The sequence below is a fragment of the Athene cunicularia genome (genome assembly GCF_003259725.1).
Source record: "Athene cunicularia isolate RWA chromosome 3 unlocalized genomic scaffold, athCun1 chr3_part1, whole genome shotgun sequence".
Classification (NCBI taxonomy): Eukaryota; Metazoa; Chordata; class Aves; order Strigiformes; family Strigidae; genus Athene; species Athene cunicularia.
This window is the reverse complement of record NW_020799097.1, coordinates 112,689,352-112,711,296: the sequence shown is the minus strand read 5'-3', so window position 1 is coordinate 112,711,296 and position 21,945 is coordinate 112,689,352. Positions and strand designations below refer to the sequence as shown.

Sequence of the window (21,945 nt, the reverse complement as noted above, 5' to 3'; positions counted from 1 at the left end):
ACCTTCCAGTGTGTTAACAGTTTAGTAATGCTAGAATTTTTCTAACCAAAAGCCCTACAGGTCTGCTCTATCCTTTACTTTCCACCTATGTGTTTATGCCCTCTGGCTTATTAAAAACAGCATCATTTTCCTTATTTGGAATATATTCAAGTGCGTGAAAATACAGTATAGAGAGTTAGCTTATTTCAGCACAGCCTTCTGCCTTTAAGGATGAAATGGAAATATCTGTCCTCCAAAGGATGGGGAATGTCCACTGACAATTAACTGCTACTTCTCCTAAATCAGAGCAAACAGAGCAAAACTGTTTCTTCAATCCACAGAATTTTGGACTTCATTTTTTCTCCCTACATAGATGTTTTATTTAAAACATTAAATAAATAGATAATCATGTTGAACAAATGTAGGACTTACGTATGATCCATAATTCACTGCTAGGGTCTGCAAAGCCCATGGGAGGCCTAGGCCAATTAAAATATCAAAAACATTGCTTCCGATGGAGTTGGACACAGCCATATCTCCCATACCTGCAGGGATGGAAACCATGTACAATCAGACATGACTCAAGGAAAGTTTTTCAACTTTTAAACAGAAATACATTAATCTGAACTAATCCAGACAATTTCCATGGATTAAGGCAAAGAGTTAAGGGGATCTCTCTTATCCCATCCTTTCCCTTTCCTCTTTACTCTTCCCATCATACAAGGCAAGCAGTGTTGAAGGGACTGAATCCACCTTCTAGGATTATCTGAGAACTTCCCTCAACTAATCCTCTGCTGCTGTGGGGACCCTGGCCACTGGCTGTGGCCTGCTGGCACTCTGATGCCATATTCAGTGGGGCTTTTGATGCTTTACTATAACCATGATACACGGATACCTATACCATACTGATTAGATTAGGTCTTTGGGTAGTCTATTAAGTAGTTGGTTGTTTCAATGAAGAGCCACTGGTTTTGATCCTAAAAGAAGTACTGACAACTTTCTTTTTCTCTTAAAACACCTGTTGCTGGAGTCACAGAAGTGGGAGAAAAAAGTTCTCCTTAAACACAGTATTATCTTCCAGACCTTACGACTGTGGAGAAAAGCTGGAAAGTGACCTGAGAGACCCTTATGCCATGCTCTAAATAATTCTATACCACTGATAATTAAATTAAGAAAAGCGTTGTGACTTTTGAGGAAGGCTTGAAGTTGACAATTGTGCCAAAACTTGTTCCACACTGTCATTAAGAACCTGTTAGCTGCTTTGCAACAGCAATGTAATTAAATTCCTTCTTTGATCTTGTTTTAAATTTCAGCCTCAGGAAATGGGCTCTGTATATTTTCACATTCAGAACATATCTGTTCTACCTAAAGAGGAAGAGGCCACAAGGAAACACTTCGATAGCAGTGTGACATCTCTGTGATAAACCTACCTTGCCTTGCTACGATAAGGCTTGCCATGCAGTCTGGCACACTGGTTCCAGCTGCCAAGAAAGTGATGCCCATGATCACATCTGGAATTCCCAGAGTGTAGCCAATGATTGTCACCTAAGGAGAGGAAATAAACAGTCAAAGTGTTTACAAGAATTAAAATCAGAGACCAGCCTGGCCCAGTTCTGCAGAGTTTATTGCTCAGTGCAAACTCACTCTTTAAAGTGACAGCCTTTTTTGGTATACTGATCACCTTGCAGAGGATAGCACTGATCTGCTAGATAGCCTCTTTGTTAGCTGCTTTGTACCTTTCATCCACAATTTTCCTGACACTACCCTGTGTAACAGTCTCGTGATCTTGGCTGAAGTTTGTAGACATTATTATACACAAATAATAGTTAAGCAGACACTAAAGCAACCCCATGGTTCATTATACTATGAAAATGCCATATGCAAGGACATATCCCCAAGTGACTGCAAACAAATCCTATTGGCAGAGAGGAGATATCTTTAATTTCCTCTTTCCTTTGCTATGCAGTCTATGATAAATTAGTGCTCTTCAAACTGATTTATATTTTTAAATTTTGGATGCTTTTGTCTAATGATGCCCATTTCCTATTAGCCACATTTAATTGCTCTTGTGAACTCTCTGCAGCATACTTCAAGAAATGTGAACCATATGTTAGAAGCAGCAGAGTGACCCTGTGGGCTCTGGTATTTCAACTATGGAATGCTGGGATACCTTTCTTCTTGAAAAACACCTCATCCTTGCAGATGAAAACCAGAAGAAAGCAAGTAAATTTCTACTTCTGTTCAGGGTAGCATGGATTATTGAAAACAAAACAAAATAAAAAGTGCTCTCCTGTAACTGCTTTGATTAGTTCACAGGGAAAAGCCTGGCATACATTTTTTCATTTAATACAAAAATGAATTGTGAAGGCACTGAAGATTTTTTTGTTGCCTCCTGCTTCCCAGCAGGGAAACTGTGGCCAGTGTATTAGAGGGTATCTCCATGCTCTTCATGTCTCATGCAGACACAGACCATGAATCATGCACTCCATCAGACCACAACCCAGGCTTCCCTTGTTAGACCCTCTCCTGATGCCAATGCTCCATCATTGTCTGAGTCTGCTTAAGAGTAACATACAGACCACCCCAAAAGAAACACAATCCATGCTGCGGTGTAACTGTAATCCTAATGAGGACAACTTACACTTTTCACCTACACATATAGTGTAATGAGGCCTGCAGCAAGCTAAGAGGCTCAGTGACCCAGCCAGTGCACAAAACTCCCCTGTGAATAGGCCAACTATGCTTGGATTTCCTTGTGTGCATTTTTATTTACCCCCTTCCACCTTTAGGGTAATGAGGTAGAATTAAGTTCTTATTGACTAGAGTAGTTGTGCAAGGACTTGTCTGAATGTTATGCTTTTGTTCATGCTGTGTTCAAAGTGTTATCATTCACAACTCTGTCTCTTAAGCTTGCTTGCTCCAAGAAAAGGAAAAGTCATTGAGGCCAGATTCTTACTAGCATCAGGGCCTCTTTATACTACCCTGCACAATAAAGTGGTGTTAAACTGGTGCAAGCATAGTTTTTTCCCACATTAAAGAATCTGTGTGAAATTCCAGCCCCGAATCAAGTTCAAAGGCCATGTCTACTGGCCTCTAATTTTATTCTCTCAGTGTGGACAGGTCTGACAGAAATGGAAGCAGATTTAAGGTTTCTCATCTGAAAAACCAGGCATGTAGAATTTCTACACATTTCTCTAAGCTGACAAAACCCACTTCTGTTGCCTCTCCCAGGCTGTGGTTTCTGCTTTAGTTGGTACGTACCATCCACACCATCATGTAGGAGAAAGCTGCAATCCAGAGGGTAGAAGAAGCAAAGGTAACCATGAACCATTTTTCCAAGTGGGGTTTGTTACAGTTGGGCACTGTGAAGTACAGGACAAAACTCAATGGCCATGTGAAGAGCCACTTCAAGATTTCTATCTTGCCAGCTGTAAAACAAAAAGGGAAACAATCACAAGTTTGCTTTAGTCCAGAATGTAATTATTTTTTTAATATTAATGTGAGCAAGATGCCAGGGACACCTCAGCCTAACTGCTACCCAAACAGATAATAACAAAACATTCCTTGTTCAGAAGATCACAGTGTGATGGCAGAGGTGGGAGGGCAGAGGGACACAGGGAATGAGTATGCCTTCATGAGAGTTTGTTAAGTAATAGGTCAGAGCACACCTGTGACCCTTCCTGGGTCAAATTTTTATAGGTACAACATAAAGTTCTAGAAAGAGATCGGATCCATCTTCAACCACCTAATGGGAGGGTACAGAAAAGGTGGAGCCAGGCCCTTCACAGAAATGCACAAGCTAATTAAAAGAGCTGATGGACTCAATTTGCAATAAGGGAAATTCAGAATAGATGCTACCATAAGTTGTGCATTTTCTTTTTTTTTCCTACCATGAGGGTGGTCAAACACTGGAACGTACTCAGAAAGACTGTGGGATCTCCATCCTCATAGATAATCAAAACAGAACTGTATGCAGCCTTGGGCAACCTGCTCTGAGCAGCGATTTGAACCAGAGATCTCCAGAGGCCAATGCCAACCTTTCCCATAATACAAACCTAGTATCATGGTCCACAGGACATCTAAATTACTCTCTTCAAGGCTCAGTTTATTAACTTACTTGAACTACAGCTATGCTGTTTGAGTGAGGAGATCTGAACAGGAGTTCCCAAAAATGTATCTCATCTGTAAGGGCAGGACCAGTCTCTGCAGTATTCTGGCTTGTCTGCAACACAGCAGATTTTGCCAGCTGTGGCAAGTGTGAGTCAAAATAGGACAGGGATATGTTATAATCATCCCGGGACTAGAGTCATGATGGGAGCAAGAAGGACTTTGCAAAAAGATCTCCATCCTGCAAGCACACTGCTCAGCTACTGGAGGTGCATGCTGTTTTTGACAAATCATGTAGCTGTTCTGACTTCCTAAGCCCTCCAGAGTGAGAAGACACTGTGGCTGTACCTAGTTAACAGCAGGAAGCAGAGGTGCCCAGGACCTTCTTTTGTCTCCGCTCCCAATCAGCATCACCATTGTTGTGTCTGAGCTAGCACTACACCTTACCACAGAGGTAAAAGCGCACCTCCAGCAAAGGTAAGGCATAGATGCAGACGTAACTGACCTGCGTTCAGGCACCTTGCCAGTGTCCCCACCATACTCAGCAGTCAGAAAAGAGAGATGGGTCTCTCCAGAGGGTGACCCAGGTTTTGGACCAGGAACCACCTTGTGGAGATTGCTGCCTCTCCCCTCTGCCCACAGCGGCAGCGCCAGGTCAAGGCACGAGCTGCAGCAGAGGTGTGTTCAAGCTCAGGAGTCTGCATCCCGAGAAGTTCCTGTTGCTTCCCAGTTCATCTCATCTTTTAAATGTGACCAGGAAATGCACTGCGAGGTGCAGGCTGATTGGAGCTCTCAGACACTTCTACCTTAACATGCATCTGCGATGCTTTCTGGCACACCCAAACTGAGTTTTGCTTTCTGGAACAACACAAACCCAGGAGCTTCTTACTGGGTAGGTCGAAAGGTGTGTATGGCCCTTCATGGTCATCATCGTCATCATCTTCTTCCTCTTCCTCATCATTTTCATTGTTCTCGTTATCCTCATTCTCATTCTCTGTCTCGTTTCCAGCCTCAGCCATGTCTTCGTCCCGCCGTGTGCCGTTCACGCCCCGGTCGGCAGAGTTGCTGGGGCCTGTTCCATTCTCAACCACGTGCTTGACAGGTATTTTGATTGCTACTTCTGACTCACCATTGGTGTAAGTCCTACTGTTGATCAGCCTTTGTCTCTGTAAATATAGGCACAAATTCTTGCTGAAAGACATATTTTTAAAAATTTACTTTTTTTTTAAGATAAAGGGAGGAACAGAGAGAGATGTGCAGTTTTTAAAATTTGGCTTTGAAAGCAAAAGGGATGAATTTTGATCAGGTATAATGTTATACTTGCTTGCAGATGACTAGATGAATCTCACATATTAAGAGAAGGACCAGTCGCTGCAGAATTGACTCCAGGAGTACCCCAAGACCAGAGGCAGACTAAGTGCAGACTCAGTGGAATACCGTATTATTAAATAACTGCAAGTGATATTAAAGTCAGATCAATGCAGGGGGCATCTCCTGTGAGCAACAGCTCCAGGTAACGTAACCACATAATGACTTAAAACTTTCTCTGCTAAAATCTCCATGGGGACAGATAGCAAGGGATGATTTAGTAAAGTCACTGACAGAAGGATAAAATCTGGGAAAATGCTATCAGGGATCCAGAAGACATGCAAAAGTTCAATTTTAACCAAAACACTGCTACAGCAAAAAGCAAATTCAGAAGGAGAAGGGGAGGAGGGGGGAGATAAAAGACACACCTCATTGATTAACATGCGGCTGGCCATGGAGAGACGTGTTTTGGGAGGGAAGTGGCTGGTTATCATGATCCGGAGGCCAGCCTCAGAAAATGAAAGCTGGTGTGGGTAGGCAGACAGCAGCTCATCCACCATGATCACAGAGGCTTTACGATGGAAATTTCCTGCAGCCAAGGAACAAAGAAAAATTGAGGTCTTCTTCCAGCAGTCTCTTTCTCTGCCCTATGTGTCTCTCAGAAGAATAAACTCACAGATTCCAGAAATCCTTTGTAAGAACCATTCCTTCAGGCTCCGCCATTCAAAATATCCCTCCTCTGTCCTTAATTTCTGTCTTTACATGTCCTGCATTTCTGTCTTTAAATAAATTGCCAACATAGTATCTCCACTCATGCTCATTATAGAGAATTAAATCTGCTTTGCACAGTTCATCACAGGCCTGCATTAGGTGGATCACTGCTGCCACAGCAGCTATTCCACCAAGGTAGAAATGGGCCTGCAGTAAAGCTGCATTAATTCCACTGTTACAGTCCACACTTCTGTGAGGATCTTGGCCTCACCCCCATTAACTGTACACGGGGCTGAGGAAATTGTCACTGTCTTCCTGCGAGGTACCAGTGCAAATGAAAAGCAGATTCCTGCATCCTGGGCTCAGAGCTCATGGCTGGGAAGTGCCATCAAACCTGGCAGCAAGTGCACGTGCCAGTCCATGGGGTGCAACCCACAGTGCAGGAGCAAAGGAAACAAGGAGATGGGGGCAGGTACTTGAATTGCGCTTCAGCTGAGGCACAGTACCAGCACCTATTACCTATGGGGTGGGACAGTGTCAGCATCCATCCTTTCTGTGCCTGGATGCTACATCAGGCTGTGAATTCTGGGCCAGGACTGGGACTACAGCAGGGAAACCTCAGGTCTTCACAAACACACCCCTGCTTTGGTTTATTAAAACTAGCGCTGAACACTGGCAAATATTTCATGGCATACTATTTATTACCATCACTGTTAGTCTTATAGAAGAGCACCTCCTCAGCCTTAGTGTCACTTTTTTTCTGACTGAGAAGGTTTCCATGGACTGGGGTAGATAAGGGGGGTCATCCATATTCCAAAAAGTCAAACCAACCAGATAGCTTTTCCTTGTGACTTTTTCCATGCTGACATTTCCTGCATGGCACTTGGGGGAACTACCCCAAACACAGAAATTCTTCTGTTTGATTCTCTTTGGTCCTCTGTTCAGAAAAGGCCCCAGAAAACAAACAGTAGTGTTTGAAACACTCAGGCAACCTGTTGCAAAGGGTGCTGTTTGCAACCCCATGCTACCAGCTAGTGTGTACAGCAGCACCACTTGCCTATCTGGGCCTCTGGTGGCCCACTGCCAAGTAAATATAGGAACAATCTGCAAGAAAATGAAGCAATCCTTTAGTCTTCCTTCCTCAGACAGTTTGAGTAACCGCAAGTGTCCAAAACAAAAAATTACCAGCAGTCGTGCAGTGTCATGCAAAGATGCATTCCGGGGAGATTTAAACCAAATCCCACAATCAGAACTGCCTCATTTGTTCATAACCTGGAGGCCACTGGGTAAACCTAGATGACTAAGGCCAAAGTTTATGCTTACTGAGTTCTACCAGTCTAGCTTTTCTGGTACAGTGTAGTCATCTTGCCAGCACAGTTTTGCTGTTGAGAGCCCCAGGCTACAGATAGCCTTTCCCATGAAAGCAGCTTCCCCAAATCAGAGTGCACAGCAACAGGGCAGTAACATGATAGCTGGCCTCTTTTAGACTCAAAGGGTTCAATGTCAGTAAATAAACCCCTCTACATTTCCTGTTTAGTTGTTTACTATATACAGACTATGTCTTTCAACCACTGTTTACAGGAAAAGAGAGACCTGGTTTTGTTAATTTTTTTTTAGTCCAGTGAAACAAAAAGGGCAGCCCATCTATAGACAGACCAGGACTGCTTTAGGCAAACTAGGGCTCCTTCCCAATTTAAACCAGTGACTGGAGGGGTGGGGTGGTAGTGTTATTCCTGATGACAGGTGCATATAAATCTCAAGCAGTTACTGCACACGTTTGTTGATTGTTGCAAAGATAAAAAATTATCCCCTGTAAATACAGTTTAGCACATGCTTGCAAATGCACACATAGAACTACTGCTGCTGAGCTATGGAGTGGGTGATTGTTTTTTTAAGATGAAGAAATACAATCATTTTTATACATGATTGTGACTAAAGTAAAACAGGAGCAGATTTCAGCCAAAGTGAAATCCACTTAAAGATCATTTACATGGAAAAGTTATGCACATTCAATACAGTATGTGCAATAAGAGCACGCTACCTAGACCAAAACAAAGTCCACACTCTCCCTTCACTGAAATGTGTACGTCAGTATAAGTAAGGCCTTTTTCCCTGCTGAGTTTATGTTGCTTTGGAATGGAGTTAAATTTTAACTGGAGGTACTAGATGTAAATGGGCATCTTCAGTGCAGAATAACAGTGCCCACAGAAAGATTTAAAATGACACGGCTGTAAAGGTCTAAATAAGTAGCCCCTGGGCAAGCCAGGCTTGAAGCTGAAGGAGTTCTTTCAGCCAGGCTCTTGTCCAGCAGCAAGAACTATCCACAGGAGGCCTGAGCTGTATCCAGCAGCAAAGGATCACCACACTGTACTGCCAGGCACAGGAGACATGACCACCTGGCAGAGGGTTACAAAAGGGTCACCTTCCTGTCTATTTCATGGCTGATAAGACAGAAGCAGTCCACAATGTATGACTAGCAGGCAAACTTGTAAACATTCAGAATGATGTGAGCAAGCAGGGTGACTTACTGGAACAGTTACCTTTCTTTAGTAATACCACTGTGGCATCACAGTTGCTGTTATCGTCCATTTCTGTGTTATTTGCTAAACCATTCACCATATTTGCAGAGTTTTTTGTCTTCCTTTCAAAGCAGTGATGGATGGTTGAGTTGTACCTGCACAAATGAAACAAACTCCAGATGTACCTTTGCTCTTTCTATGTGGATTTCCTGACACTTTTCCTTTCCTAGACTTAAATCCTGTGTGATCCAATTAAGGCAAGGAAGAAAACCCCTCTGGTTTTAAGGAAATCTAGCCACAGTATGCCAGAGCTCTAACTAAATTGTATACAATGCACCCTCTCCATACCCAGAAGGCTATGAAAGATACAAGACATGAATCTTGAATGACATATGCTTATATAGTACGTGAAGTTAACCCACTGTATAGCAAATAATTACAGGATTACTTGTCATCATCCAAATTTATTTTTATCACATAATCACACCAAAGCATGTGAAGACCTACCACAGAAACACAAGACCATATGCTAAGCTCTGTTTCAGCTTTGGGGGAAAAAAAAAATAATATTTGTTTCTTATTTTGAGTAACCAGGAGGTGACATAAACATGAGCCGAGGATCCCACCGTGATACTCAAAGGCAAGGGTAGACCACTGTGAACACCTGGCTAAGGTCCCTAACCAGGTTGACAATCTCCCCAGCTATATCCAAACAGGTCTGAAACATCTGTTGACACTACAGCATGTCTTTCAGAAAAAAAATCCGTTCTAGATTCAGACATTACAACTGCCTGTTTTGCTAGTCAGTTAATTGTTGCAAGGGTGAAGTTACCCTCCATGTTTAAGAAAAAGTTTCTAATTATTAGAATTGAGATGAATTCTGACTTGTGTTCCCTTCAACCCAGCCTGAGTGTTTTGCTGTTCTCACTGAGAATTGCTCTCACAATATTTATTCTATTCATCATTTCAAAACAAATCTCTACTCTTACTTGTTGAGACAAGACCACTGGTGTGCTTGGCAGCTGGTAGGTTTTGTTGAATGTTCCAGTTTAAATCTGGGTTTCCTTTCCACTGGTTTTTAAAAACAAGGCAGGAGGAGGGGAACCAAACAGCAGAACAGACTAGCTTTGCTAGCATGAACTTGCATGAAAGAAGTTACGTGGGTCGGATACTCAGAATATCAATGCTGATTGTGCTGTACTTTTACCATGGGTCTCCAAGCAAGCAAGAACAAATTGCTGTGGAGTTTTTCACCCATAAAAAGCAGACTGGAATCTCCTGCATGTTTATTTCTGAGTATGGATGCTAAAGTGAAGTCAGAAGAGGCTGCTTTGGTAGGACTCGGACGCAGATTTGGTCCTCTGCCCTGCTACAGACTTGCTGCATTAGCCTTGGTCGGTTCACACAGAGTGAGATCTGTAAAGCATCATCCATCTTTAGATGTCTGATCCTCAGATCTGTAGTAGGGGAATAAGCAGCCCCTTCCTGCAGCAGGTAAGTACATGACAGGGCAAGGTGCTTTAAACCCTGCTATTGGAAGTGCTGCTGGCATGGAAGCTGGGTGATGAAATGGAAGCCCTGCCCACAGCCTGTGGGTCTCCTTAATTAACTCTGAAATCTCTGGAAAAGCACTGAAGCAGGAGGCCTTACAATCTAAGCAAGCTGAGGGTGTATTTGACTTACTTCATGATAACGATGTAGATGACATACATCAGCACTAAGATTAAGGACTCCCACCTGCAAACAAGAGTGACACAGAAAACACATCAGAGCAGGGCACAGCAGTCAGCTGCCCAAGTTCAGCCATTCCCCCATCTGTCACACCACAAACTTGCGGAAAGGCTTGACCCTCTTGAGCTGTCTTAATACCTCCAGAAAAGGGCATGCATAAAGAAATGTCTCACACACCCATGTGTGATGCCTCCTTTGTTTTCTTGCCTTCTGCTTTCGTTTTACTTGGCCAAATCAACCTGTCAGGTAAGAACAAGTGACTAAACCTGTAAGTTCAGTGAACAAATTGTGTACCCAAGGAACACTGACACTTCTGTAAGGACAATACCTGTGGGGGCTGCCGTACAGGGAGGGGAGCAGTTGTCCTGCTCTGCCTGCACAGGTGTAAAGCAGATCTCTGGGCTTTCTGAGTATGCTATCAAGCACACAGATCATGTCAAGGTGACCTAAACAAGGGGCAGCTGTTCTTTCACTACTGCTGCTGCATAACCACTGAGAATGCAGCAGGCAGCAGTTTAAACTGCTGATTAGATATAGTCAGGTTTTTCTCCACTGTTTCTGTGTGAAACTAATGAAATTTGTATGAAAACAAAATAGAATACGACTTTTAGAACTTGTTTCTAGGTAATCTTTTTCACTGACCAAAATGCTGTATTCTGCATAGTTCTCTATGGCCAACTGCCAGTTCTTGTGGAAATAATCTGTTATCAGGCTGCTATATACTAAAACTCATGGGCCATTTTCTCTTTAAGGATTTTGAGACACTGCACTAATCATACCAATATCTCATTCCCTGCTTCTGGCAGTTCAAGACTTGGCTTCCACATTGATGTGTTTTTGTTGAAGGGCACAATCAAACTGGGCCTCAAGTCAATTTTAGTTAAAAAAACAAAACAAAACAAAGAAAAACAAGCAATTGCAAAACTTGGTGTTTCAGAAATCCTTCTCTGAAATTAAACATAAATCCCCCAGTGAGAATAAGTTCAAGAAAACATGCAACCCAAAAAGCCTGACTCCCCCTAGTGCTTGTAATCTAAATAATACTGGCTGTGCATGAAATCAAAGCTACCACTGTCACTCTACAAGCCCTGAGACGTGCTTAAAACAAAACCATGAAAACAAAACAACTGAAAGTACACTTTTAGAAGCGTTTGAAACCCTCCCAGCCTACCATACCTACTGCAGTACATTTAAGCACATTCATGGGGATATTAACATATATATTTTTTTTTCTTGAAACTGGTCTTTTGCTCTTTAATGTTGTTTTAGGAGCTTTAGTGTTTTAAATTACTAGAAATCTAAATACTGGAACACACTTATGACTGCTTGGGTGGCCCTTTCCATTCCCAGATGGCTGACATCCCTAGCATGCCAGCGCCCAAGCAGCAGTCTCTGCCTCTGCTGAGCACATCGCCACCCTGAGATGCTGCAGACTGGGCAGAGGGCACCAACTGTCACACCTATATCGGGAAATAACATGAGTGACACTCTCCTAGACTTTCCTCTCCGTCTCACAAAATGAGTTATTCTAGCCCATCTTGTTCTGAGGTTTCTCATGCAGCAGGAAACTGCTGCCTGAATTGCTCTGCGGAACTTTTTAGCTTCCCCCTCCTCTTTTGGTGAACCATACTTATTGCAGCTTTTGTGGTATAAGCAGAAAAAATGAAAAGAAAAGGGATTCATGGCCAGATATACTTACCAGGAAACTTTTTCGTCATAAATAAACTGTGGAGAAAAGGTTTAAAAATAGGCATGTTATACACAAGATCACAGCTGAAAACAGCTTATCACCTCAGCAGGGGACAGAAGGGGCAGAGCATCCCAGGGCTCAGGGCAATGGGCTTAAGCTCTAATCTGTTTTGGCACTGCCCTCCTACCCAGCCTTTGAACTTCTGAACCCTCAGTTTCTCTCACCTAGTAAAGGCAGGCAGGTACTCCTTCCCAAACACCACGGGATTCTTGTGTAACTACGGCTATTGCAGCAGGGAGGCAGAGGCAGTTACAGGGAAAACAGAGGTGAGTCAGAGAGGGGGCTGTACCCGCCTCTGAAGTGCATGGCTGGTTTCACCAGAGACACGGCCTCTTCCCCCAACCTGTTCTTGGGTGGCAACTGGGCAACCAGTATGCAGATTTACAGCCAGCTCCACAGCTGCTGTGAAATTTTGCTGGCTAGAAACTGGGACCAGGGCATTATTTCCTTAAGGCTTATGTGATCACTACCCCAGCAGAGTTTAACTACTGTGATAGTCATTTTAGCAGACCTGCAGATAGATGCTGAAGCCTCCCCTAACAATGCTGCACAAACCTCCTGGGCAGAGAAATGAGTCTCTTGTGTGTGTAAAATGCTCTGTGGTGGGGAAGAAAGAGCAGTATGCCAGAGAGGTGAGGGGTGTCTGGGCAGAGGCTCTGGGGGGTCTGAAGAGGCAGACATCGGGGGGCGGCCGGCAGGTGGCTGCAGTGCTCCACAGCTGGGCCCTTCCCCACTCCCCGCTCCACACCAGCCCTGCTGGAAGCAGCCGGGGCTGCCACCCTCACTTGCCGGCAACACCCCTGTGGCTCCGCGTCTCCTTCCACCTCAGAGGAGCATCTGTGGAGGCTGCTCTCGCTTGGCTGCTCTCGCTCTCGGCTGCTGCTCATAGAGCGGGGCAGCTCAGCGCGGCTCAACCCACCTGCCACGGCTGCTGCGGCACGAGGGCGGCCTGGTTTGTGCTGTGCCCGGAGGGCCAGAGGGTGGCGGAGGGCCAGAGGGCGGCCAGAGGGCCAGAGGGTGACGAGCCTCTGAGAGCACAGTGGAACGCTTCCCTTCAGCTATACAGCCTGTAAACAGCAAATCCTGCGTGACAGCCAGCACCAAGCAATAGTTACATCGGTTACTGGAAGAAAACATGACCACAAAACATTATGTGAGTTGTAAGTTACAGCTCCCAGTCACTGTGATCTGATCTGACAAAGCCTGTTTTAGGTTACAGTGTGTTGGTGTGATGGGACATGAAAGCAAGTGCATTGACCTTTGTGACTAAAAATAGCACGCATCTCACTTTTGTCACTAATGACTCTGACCGCGTCCCTTCGAGTTAAGATACACAGGCATCTTTTTCCTTTCAAGGGAAATAAGGAGTAGCAGTTTTGTCGCACTCTACAAGAAGACAAGGTAGCTTTGTAACACTATTTTAAGGTTAAAAAAAGAAATTACAGGGCTGAATCAAGGTGAAGTAAGTACTGTAAGTGAAGCTTATCCACTTCTAATCTCTGTGATTTAGAGTTCACTCATTCTTATCAAATGGCCTGGAGCACCAAACAGGTGAGTTTATACTGCTTTGCTATTTATTACTGCAGCACTACAATTGCTTTGCTAGTGGAAATGGAAAGAGACAAAGTCACATTGATTTACCCAGCAGAATATCAAGCTTTTTAAAGTTGCTGAATCTCAACATTGGCAGGAATGTATTTATTTCCCCTTAGGTGTATTTATGATTAGTAAAGACACCAGTGGAGTGCAACTTACAATACAGCACCACAAGCTGCTGTTTAAAATAATATGAGAGTAACCTTCTACAAGCAATACCATCCGTCAAGAAAGATAGTTGTATTTCATCTGAAGCGAAGACTCAGTGCCCTGATGTGGCAAATTATCCCTATATGGCAAAGCATTTAAACGCCTTCTAAAATTTAAAGCTCACAGAAATCTAACAAAGGGGGAACCACATGCAGGTCATGCTGTGCTCTGCATGGAGCCCTTGGCTTGGGGACTGGGGAGTCAGTATTTGAATAACAATGTACTGCCACCTAAACTTGATTCTGCCTTAAAAGGGTAGGAAAGATGATCCAAGCCACTGTGTAGCCAGGGGTCCCTGGGTGAGTGAAGGGGAGGAGAAACTTCTTAAACTGAAGCAGTGTTTGACTCAAAGGAAAAATCCTCATTTGTCATCATCTGGGGAGAAACATTGCATATAAAAGGGTTGGTAAATCAGCTGGGAGCTAAATCTTTAGCCATTTAAAATGTTCTCTTCCTCCCACCTTTCTCTATTTTAACAGGTGTTTAAAATTCATCTGCAATGACCGCTGTGGAGTAATGCTCAAGAGAAGTGGGACAGGGTCTGCATCTCCCAAGCCACAATTAGTCACGTAGTGCTGTAACGTGGGAATAAGACTATTTTGGCAATACCTTTGAGCCTCCACTAATGCCTGGAGTTGCACAGTCCTGCTGCCCTGACTGCAGGAAGGACCTTGAACCTCACAGCCGATGAGCAGAAGAGTGGACATACACTGGGAGAGAAGCTAACCCAAGGCTTAGGAAAAAATAATAATATCCTGATATTATGGGGTACCCTCCCAAAATAAAAGGACTTATGCAGTTCTGTAATTATGAAGAAATAACATATAGGAAAAAAGTCTTAAGGATAACAGAGACATCTGTTCAACGAGCCATACAACTTTCTCATTACACAGGATACATAGCTAAGAATTTCAGGGGTGCACAGGACAAAATACAATAGAGAATGGTTCTCAACCTCCTGGCAGTTGACAATGACAAGGATGAACAAGCCACGAAGGAAACCTACCTGACTGTAAGAATTTAAAAATGGATGACAGATTCAACAGATTTTTAACTTGTCTGCCACCATGCAATAAAGGAAAATACTCTCCTCCCAGAAAATATGCAACGGCACATGGGATCTAAGGACATGACTGGTGACAGCCAACCACTAAGGGGAAACTGTGCCTAACAAATCTGGTGGCCTTCTACAATGGGGTTACAGCATTGGTGGATAAGGGAAGAGCAACTGACATCACCTACCTGGACTTGTGCAAAGCCTTTGACACTGTTCCACACAATATCCTTGCCTCTAAATTAGAGATAAATGGATTTGATGGATGGACCACTCAGTGGATAGGGAATTGGCTGGATGGTCACACTCAAACAGTTGCAGTCAATGGTTCAAAGTCCAAGTGGAGGGTGGTGACAAGTGGCATTCCTCAGGGGTCGGTGTTGGAACCGGTGCTGTTTAATGGTGACATGGACAGTGGGACTGAGTGCACCCTCAGTAAGTTTGTTGATGACACCAAGCTATGTGGTGTGATTGATGCGCTGGAGGGAAAGGATCCATCCAGAGGGACCTGGACAGGCTTGAGTGGTGGGCTCAGGAGAACCTCATGAACAAGGCCAAGTGCAAGGTCCTACACATGGGTTGAGGCAATCCCAAGCACAAGTACAGGCTGGGCAAGGAGCGGATGGAGAGCAGCCCTGCGGGGAAGGACTTGGGGGCACTAGTAGATGAAAAACTGTGAGCCAGCAATGTGCACTCACAGCCCAGAAAGCCAAGCGTGTCCTGGGCTGCATCAAGAGAACTGTGGCCAGCAGGTCGAGGGAGGTGATTCTCTTCCTCTGATCTGCTCTTGTGAGACCCCACCTGCAGTGCTGAGTCCAGCTCTGGGGCCCACAGCATGAGAAGGACACGGACCTGCTCAAGCAGGTCCAAAGCAGGCCACAAAGATCATCAGGGGGCTGAAGCACCTCCCTTCTGAGGACAGGTTGAGGCAGTTGGGGTTGTTCAGCCCAGAGAAGAGAAGGATCCGGAGACACCTTAAAGCAGCCTTCCAGTACTTAAAGGGGCTACAGGAAAGCTGGGGAGGGACTCTGTATCAGGGAGTGTAGGGATAGGACAAGGGGTAATGGTTTTAAACTGAAAGAGGGTAGATTTAGATGACATAAGGAAGAAATTCTTTCCTGTGAGGGTGGCGAGACACTGAACCAGCTTGCCCAGAGAAGCTGTGGCTGCCCCCTCCCTGGCAGTGTTCAAGGCCAGGTTGGACGGGGCTTTGAGCAGCCTGGTCTAATGGAAGGTGTCCCTGTCTATGGCAGGAGGTTTGGAATTAGATGAGCTTTAAGGTCCAACCCAGCCCATTCTATAATTCTATGAAACACCCGATCCAAACAACAGGAGGCAAAATGCCTGGCAGCTGGTCACATCTGTGCTTCCTGTGGAGTAAACTAAGAGAATGCCTGCTAGATGTATTTAAGCTTATGCAATGTAATTTATTACAATTAGTGTGTGTGGCCAAGTTTGTTGTTTAGGAACACTTTTTGGTATGAAGTTACTGTCAAAGCAAAAAAAAAAGTTTTTTGTTTTGTCGCTTGTTCCTAGTAATTATGTAGATAAGTTTAATCAGGTGCAAAAAGGCTGACCTTGCAGTGTGCGGTATAAAAGTACAAACAGGTTGAGGCAAACGCTCTGTTTGAGATTAGACAAGATTGCACCTACAGAACATATATAGTATATAGCCATGTGCAGAATGAAGGCACAACAAAACAGACTGTTGAAACTGTGACTAATGAAAGTAGCCTAAATTTCAGAAAGTGTTCATCTTTTGACTCTAAAGTTCCCTTCTTGCTCGTAACCTCATAAAATCACCCTTTCTTAGAGAATCTAGGGTCCTAGACGAGGCTGGGGAAAAAAAAAAATCGAAGTAGCAACTGTTACCAGGAAACTCAGTTGGTACATTTCCTGACTTTGTCTGGTATCGGTTGCAAAGGTAATGCTAGTCAGTGTTAACATTTTTTCACTGTATAGCCCAATTCTGAGAGATTCGGAGTACTTACAGAGCTTGATGAAAGCTGAAACAGGAGTGGCACTAAGAATTACTGAAACTGTAGCCTTCATTAGAGGATTCGCTGCTAGTGTGCACTGAACATAACCCATCCCAATTATGTGTGGAAAAACTGTTTTGTAGTTGTTGAGGACCTCTTTCCTCTGGGCACAAATGCTGCCTCCTTACAGGTCAGTTAGACATTTTTTAGGAAGCCATGAGGGTCGCTGTCAAGAGAGGACTGACCAATGCACGTGCTCCAGAGCTGGTGGTGGGACTGCAGCACGGGATTTGAGCTCTGCACTTTGAGGCTGCACGGGGAGTGGTGCACTGCACTTCCCCCCAGCTATCACTCTGGGCTCTCTAGATACTTCTCCATCTCTTACCCTTGGGCCAAGCTTTTCTACAGAACCAGGGAGACCACAAGTACATTATTCCACAAGCAGAAAACTACATGACTCCTGGAGCTAGGATCTTAGCTACAAGACTATGATTTATCAGCAGGTACCCTTTACAGGTGGCAGTAGACACGTGGGCCTTCAAAAACTTACCACAATGAGTGCAACAACAGACAGTGTATAGTAGATTGAATCTCTCAAGAGACTCCACGATGACAGTGCAACGACCTGGGAAAACAGTCAAAGAGAGGATGTCAGCCAGGCTCACACCAGCATGACTGTCACACCAACAGTGTGTGCCAAAGAAGCCCGTCATTCTGTGTGAACTGTCCCCAGGCATGCTAGGACATAAAAAAGAGACCCAAGCCAGGAAACGCACTGGCTTTCTGCAGCTGCTTGAGCAACAGCCACCAGGGAAATGGGGGGATGGCCAAATCTGAAGAGTAAAAGGCATAAGGTCACAGGCAGCAGATGATTTCCATGCAAAGTCGCAGACACGCTGAATCACACCAGTGCTGTCAAAGCCATGAAAAGGGGAATCAAGACCCAGGTATTTACGTATGACAGAGAAGTTTTCTATGAGCTCAGCCGGCTATCTGATATCCTTTTCCCCCCTGAAATCTCTCCTGTACACACCCCAGAGCCTGCAGCAGCAGCAACAGTCCCCAACTGCTGTCTAGAAATGTGGGAACTCCCCATCCTTGTTCTACCACCGTGTGCGTAAATCCACTGTGAGTCCAGCTGCTGGTATCTCATACACTACAGGAATTTTAGATTGCTGGATGACCGGCTTGTCCTTACCAAAAATGTCAACTTGACTATGCTGACTCATTCAGGTGAGGATAACGTGGGCAACAGAAATCACACTGCAGAAACAAGAGGCTGACAGCACAGAGCAGCCAGATCCCCAGTATGTTGCTAGGCTGAGCCTCGGCACAGCCACGGCTTCACCCACCACACTGATGGGTATCACTACAGCTCCATGTACATTTGCACAGGTTTTGGGACAAATGCTCAAGCTAAAGAGTTAAGAACAAAAAACCCAGGAATTTATATGCAACAGAGGACAAAATGGGATCGCTGTGCAGTTCATTTCATTTGACACCTTCCAAAGCCATGGAAATTAGGAGAAATCATCACTGCAGGTGGATCGAGCCTGCAATTCAGATCTTAGAAGAAAAAAAATATCAGTGAACAAGTTAGTTTCTAACTTCATTAATAGTATTCAAAAGGACAGATTACAAGCAGTCATGTGGTGGTAACATCTTCAGTATGATTGTATTTTTTGCAGCCCTAGGAAGTCCCCTCAATACAAGCTTCTCCTCAAATCTTTATTTTGCATTTCTGTCGTGCATTTCAAATGCTGTGGGTCACATACTTCCCAGGTGTAAATCACAAGAAGACAAATGGGAGATGGCTAATTTACACTGATTTAGATCTGGCCCTGAATGTATAAATGAATTTTCTGGCTACATACTCCAGTTATGCTTGTGCATGAATTCAGCCAAACAAACAGTAACTTCATTTTCATTTCTATGGTATCTAAAGAAAGGTCCTATTTCAGAGTGCTAACAAAAATAGTTTCCCAGATTTCTCTGCATATTAACTCTTACAAATTGGAATTTTCCAGTACTGCTAGCAAAACAAATGCTGTGAAAAGATACTGACCATTATACTTAAAAATCTCTGCAGCCTCTTAATACTATGGCTTTTTAAAGTGGATGTAATTATGCCCACTGTAAAGTCTCTTTATTGACATGTAAGAAACTCCTACCTAAAATAAAATAGCAGGCCTTTAAAGTCTTTGAGTCAGATTAGATTTATACTAGCTGACAATACATTTCAATGCATGTAGGGATAGATGAATGGAGATGCTTTATGATGGAAATTTCCAAATGTAGAAACTTGGACTTGGGTTCATAATTCTATTCAGAGATCTTTAATTAAATCTTGGATAGTGGCCCCTTCATTTTGATTGAGCAATTTTTGTAAGAGTTTATTAAATAATTTGACATTATTCCACTCAGCTTTTACGATGCTGCTTAAGGTCCTATGCACTTTTCTCAGCATGGATCCTGGTGGGGATTTTATAGCTCGAAACTTAAGCTCTGTATATTAAAAGTTACAATATTTCTGAAACAAATGACAAATCCCATATGAACAGGCATGCAGGCAACTGTCGCTATTCTATCTAATAAACTCTCTCCTGGGTGTGAGGGGTGTCACCATGCAGCACAGCATACCCGTGAAAGCAAGATGTCCGGGTTACTATGAGTCAAGCCAGTAACTCTCCTGCTCTTTGATACTCTACAATAATCTTGAAGGTAACGTGCAATATAGTTCTGCTCAATTTCCTCAGACACCTGAATGAGCACGTTAAGATCCAGATGCTTAAATCCAGCTATCTGGCAGGGACCTAGTGCACAGAACTCATAGACCAGGATACTGTGGGAATTGCAAGGACTCTTGCATTGATTTCAGATTGGATTGAAGGGAACATGCTCACGCCTGGGACTTGTACAGGCTGCTCACATTTCACAGACAACATAGTAGGTCTCCCTGATGCAGTAACTACGGGGAAATTAAATTGCGGCTCTCCTTAGGGCACAAGTCATTTAACTGAAGTCTTTGAACCATTTGATCACTGGGAAGAACAATCCGATATAGGAAAGCTGTGCACCTAAGGTAACGTGCACCAAGGGTAAAAAGAGCTAATTAGCACTGAGGGAAATGGCAGTACTTTTAGCCTGCTGACAAGAATCATGTCTAGTTATAACTGTCAAGACCCTGAATGCCTAAGTTGTGCCATACAGTCTTGCAGCAACCAAGGATTCCACATAAATCTTAATACACTGGAAACCACTTAAATTACAGTTTAGAAGACTAAGGCAGAAGGGAAATCAGGGAAGCAATCAGATTGAGTAAAAACATGATCTAATTTGAGTTTTAAATCAGCAATACTGTAATGTAGCAGAGAGCTGGTCCTTGGGAGCCAAGCATAAAGAGGCAGCTGTAAAAGCACTGATTGTCAGGTTACACATTGAAATCTCAGACAAGTGCCCATTAGCCCTCCCTTGAGTACTACACTGGGGACTAAATCTGGCACCCTCAGAGCTGAAAGGAAGAGCTCTTTAGTCCAGGCTTAAATGAGAGCAACTCCTGACAAGTCCAACACAGATGAGGACCCATAGCACATGCTCACCTGAAAGCTGCAGCATTGTTCCTATAGGTAAAACAACCCATATTAGATATTTGGTTTCTCACTGGTAAATTTTCACCCTGCAAACTCTTATGTATAACATTTACTATTCAGAATGCTTATTTCCCTTTTTGAAGGGCTGGAGAGCAGAGAAATCAAGATTTTATCAATTTCAGCTTGATTTCTATAGTTCTTAACTCCTGAAGCAGTGGCCCCATGCAGCACACACAATCTTCACCATCTAGCACACACATGGAGATAAGTCACCAGGGAGAAAATCACTAAAAATCAGACACTGGCACCTGCTGCTCATGGCACCTAAGTTAGCTCAGTGCACCCAGGACCTCAGTGGCAATATACTCCATGTCTCATCTTAGGGCTTCACCATTTAAAAAAAAGACTTATCTCTCTTCTGGTTTTCCAAATTATTCCTCTCCCCTTAGCAGTGCAGAAGCTCTTCCATCCAGAAGAGACCTGGTGGCAGAGGCCATCCAGCTGGCTGTTTTAAAGCCTGCTACTCATCTGCTCCCCTCTTTACAGTGATGGGCCCAAGATGAAGCATGTGATGCAGAATATGGCTGCTGCTACCTTAGTAAAGATGTGTGTGCTCCTACTGCTGCCAATGAAGGCACAAAGCAGTCCAGAGAGGCACGTGCTGCTGGATATTTTATCTGTTTAACTTTCTGGGGGAAGCATCTTGAACATTATCTAAGTACATCCATGTTCTTCAGGAATCATTTTCATGCTGAATTGTTCCAGGGCTTTTCTTCCTCTCATAGCCCGTTCTTTGCTTGACATTCTTGGGATAAATGATCAGCCACAAACACTGCCTGGAAATGCTAGGCTTTGGAAGCAATCTTCCTAATCTTGTTTCTCTGTTACCCTCTGGCATAGAAGGTCTAGATTTTCAGGTACTAAGAGCTAATAACATAATTTGTTTATGTGGAAAGGCAGGAATGCTTGGGCAAGGGTCAAAAGATTAAGACAATCCCCACAGCGATTAGCCTTTAAGAGTCTGTGGAGATCAACTGAGACACACCAATGGCGAATCCACCACTCAGTGCCTCACAGCTGGAAGCATCTCCTTCCTGTTACTGACTTCTCATGCGTAGTTTGGTTCATTGATGTTAGATCTTGATAGAGAGACTGACGTTCAGCAAAATGTGGTTTGGGGCAAAAACGAACATTTCTCATGAGTTTTAAAGGGAAGTGGTAGAACGTCTCTAATTCATTAGATGTAGTTTAATATATATCTCCTGCAGCACTGCATCACAAGCAAATGTTCCTTAGTGACTGACCACGGTTGCTGTTGGCTAGGCCTTCTGTGCAGCTCTGGGGTCCATGGGTACTTGCAAATTAATCACTAGTCTGGAATTTTGTTCCACATAATTTGAATGAGCCTGTA

General features: G+C 43.8%; 1 protein-coding gene across 2 annotated transcripts in view; it reads right to left on the bottom strand.

Annotated features, from left to right (window-relative positions):
- Positions 1-21,945, bottom strand: part of SLC24A3 (solute carrier family 24 member 3) — a 144,411-nt gene that overhangs the window by 14,377 nt on the left and 108,089 nt on the right. Inside the window, exons 6-14 of one of the 2 annotated variants that reach the window (XM_026846480.1) lie at positions 17,495-17,569; positions 12,055-12,080; positions 10,308-10,361; positions 8,634-8,779; positions 5,823-5,983; positions 4,976-5,252; positions 3,241-3,407; positions 1,410-1,524; positions 412-524 (exon numbers count right to left, since the gene is read on the bottom strand). In XM_026846480.1, the coding sequence (XP_026702281.1) occupies positions 412-524; positions 1,410-1,524; positions 3,241-3,407; positions 4,976-5,252; positions 5,823-5,983; positions 8,634-8,779; positions 10,308-10,361; positions 12,055-12,080; positions 17,495-17,569 (1,134 nt within the window). The remainder of the gene's footprint in view (positions 1-411; positions 525-1,409; positions 1,525-3,240; positions 3,408-4,975; positions 5,253-5,822; positions 5,984-8,633; positions 8,780-10,307; positions 10,362-12,054; positions 12,081-17,494; positions 17,570-21,945) is intronic. The other variant, XM_026846481.1, reaches the window with a different exon arrangement.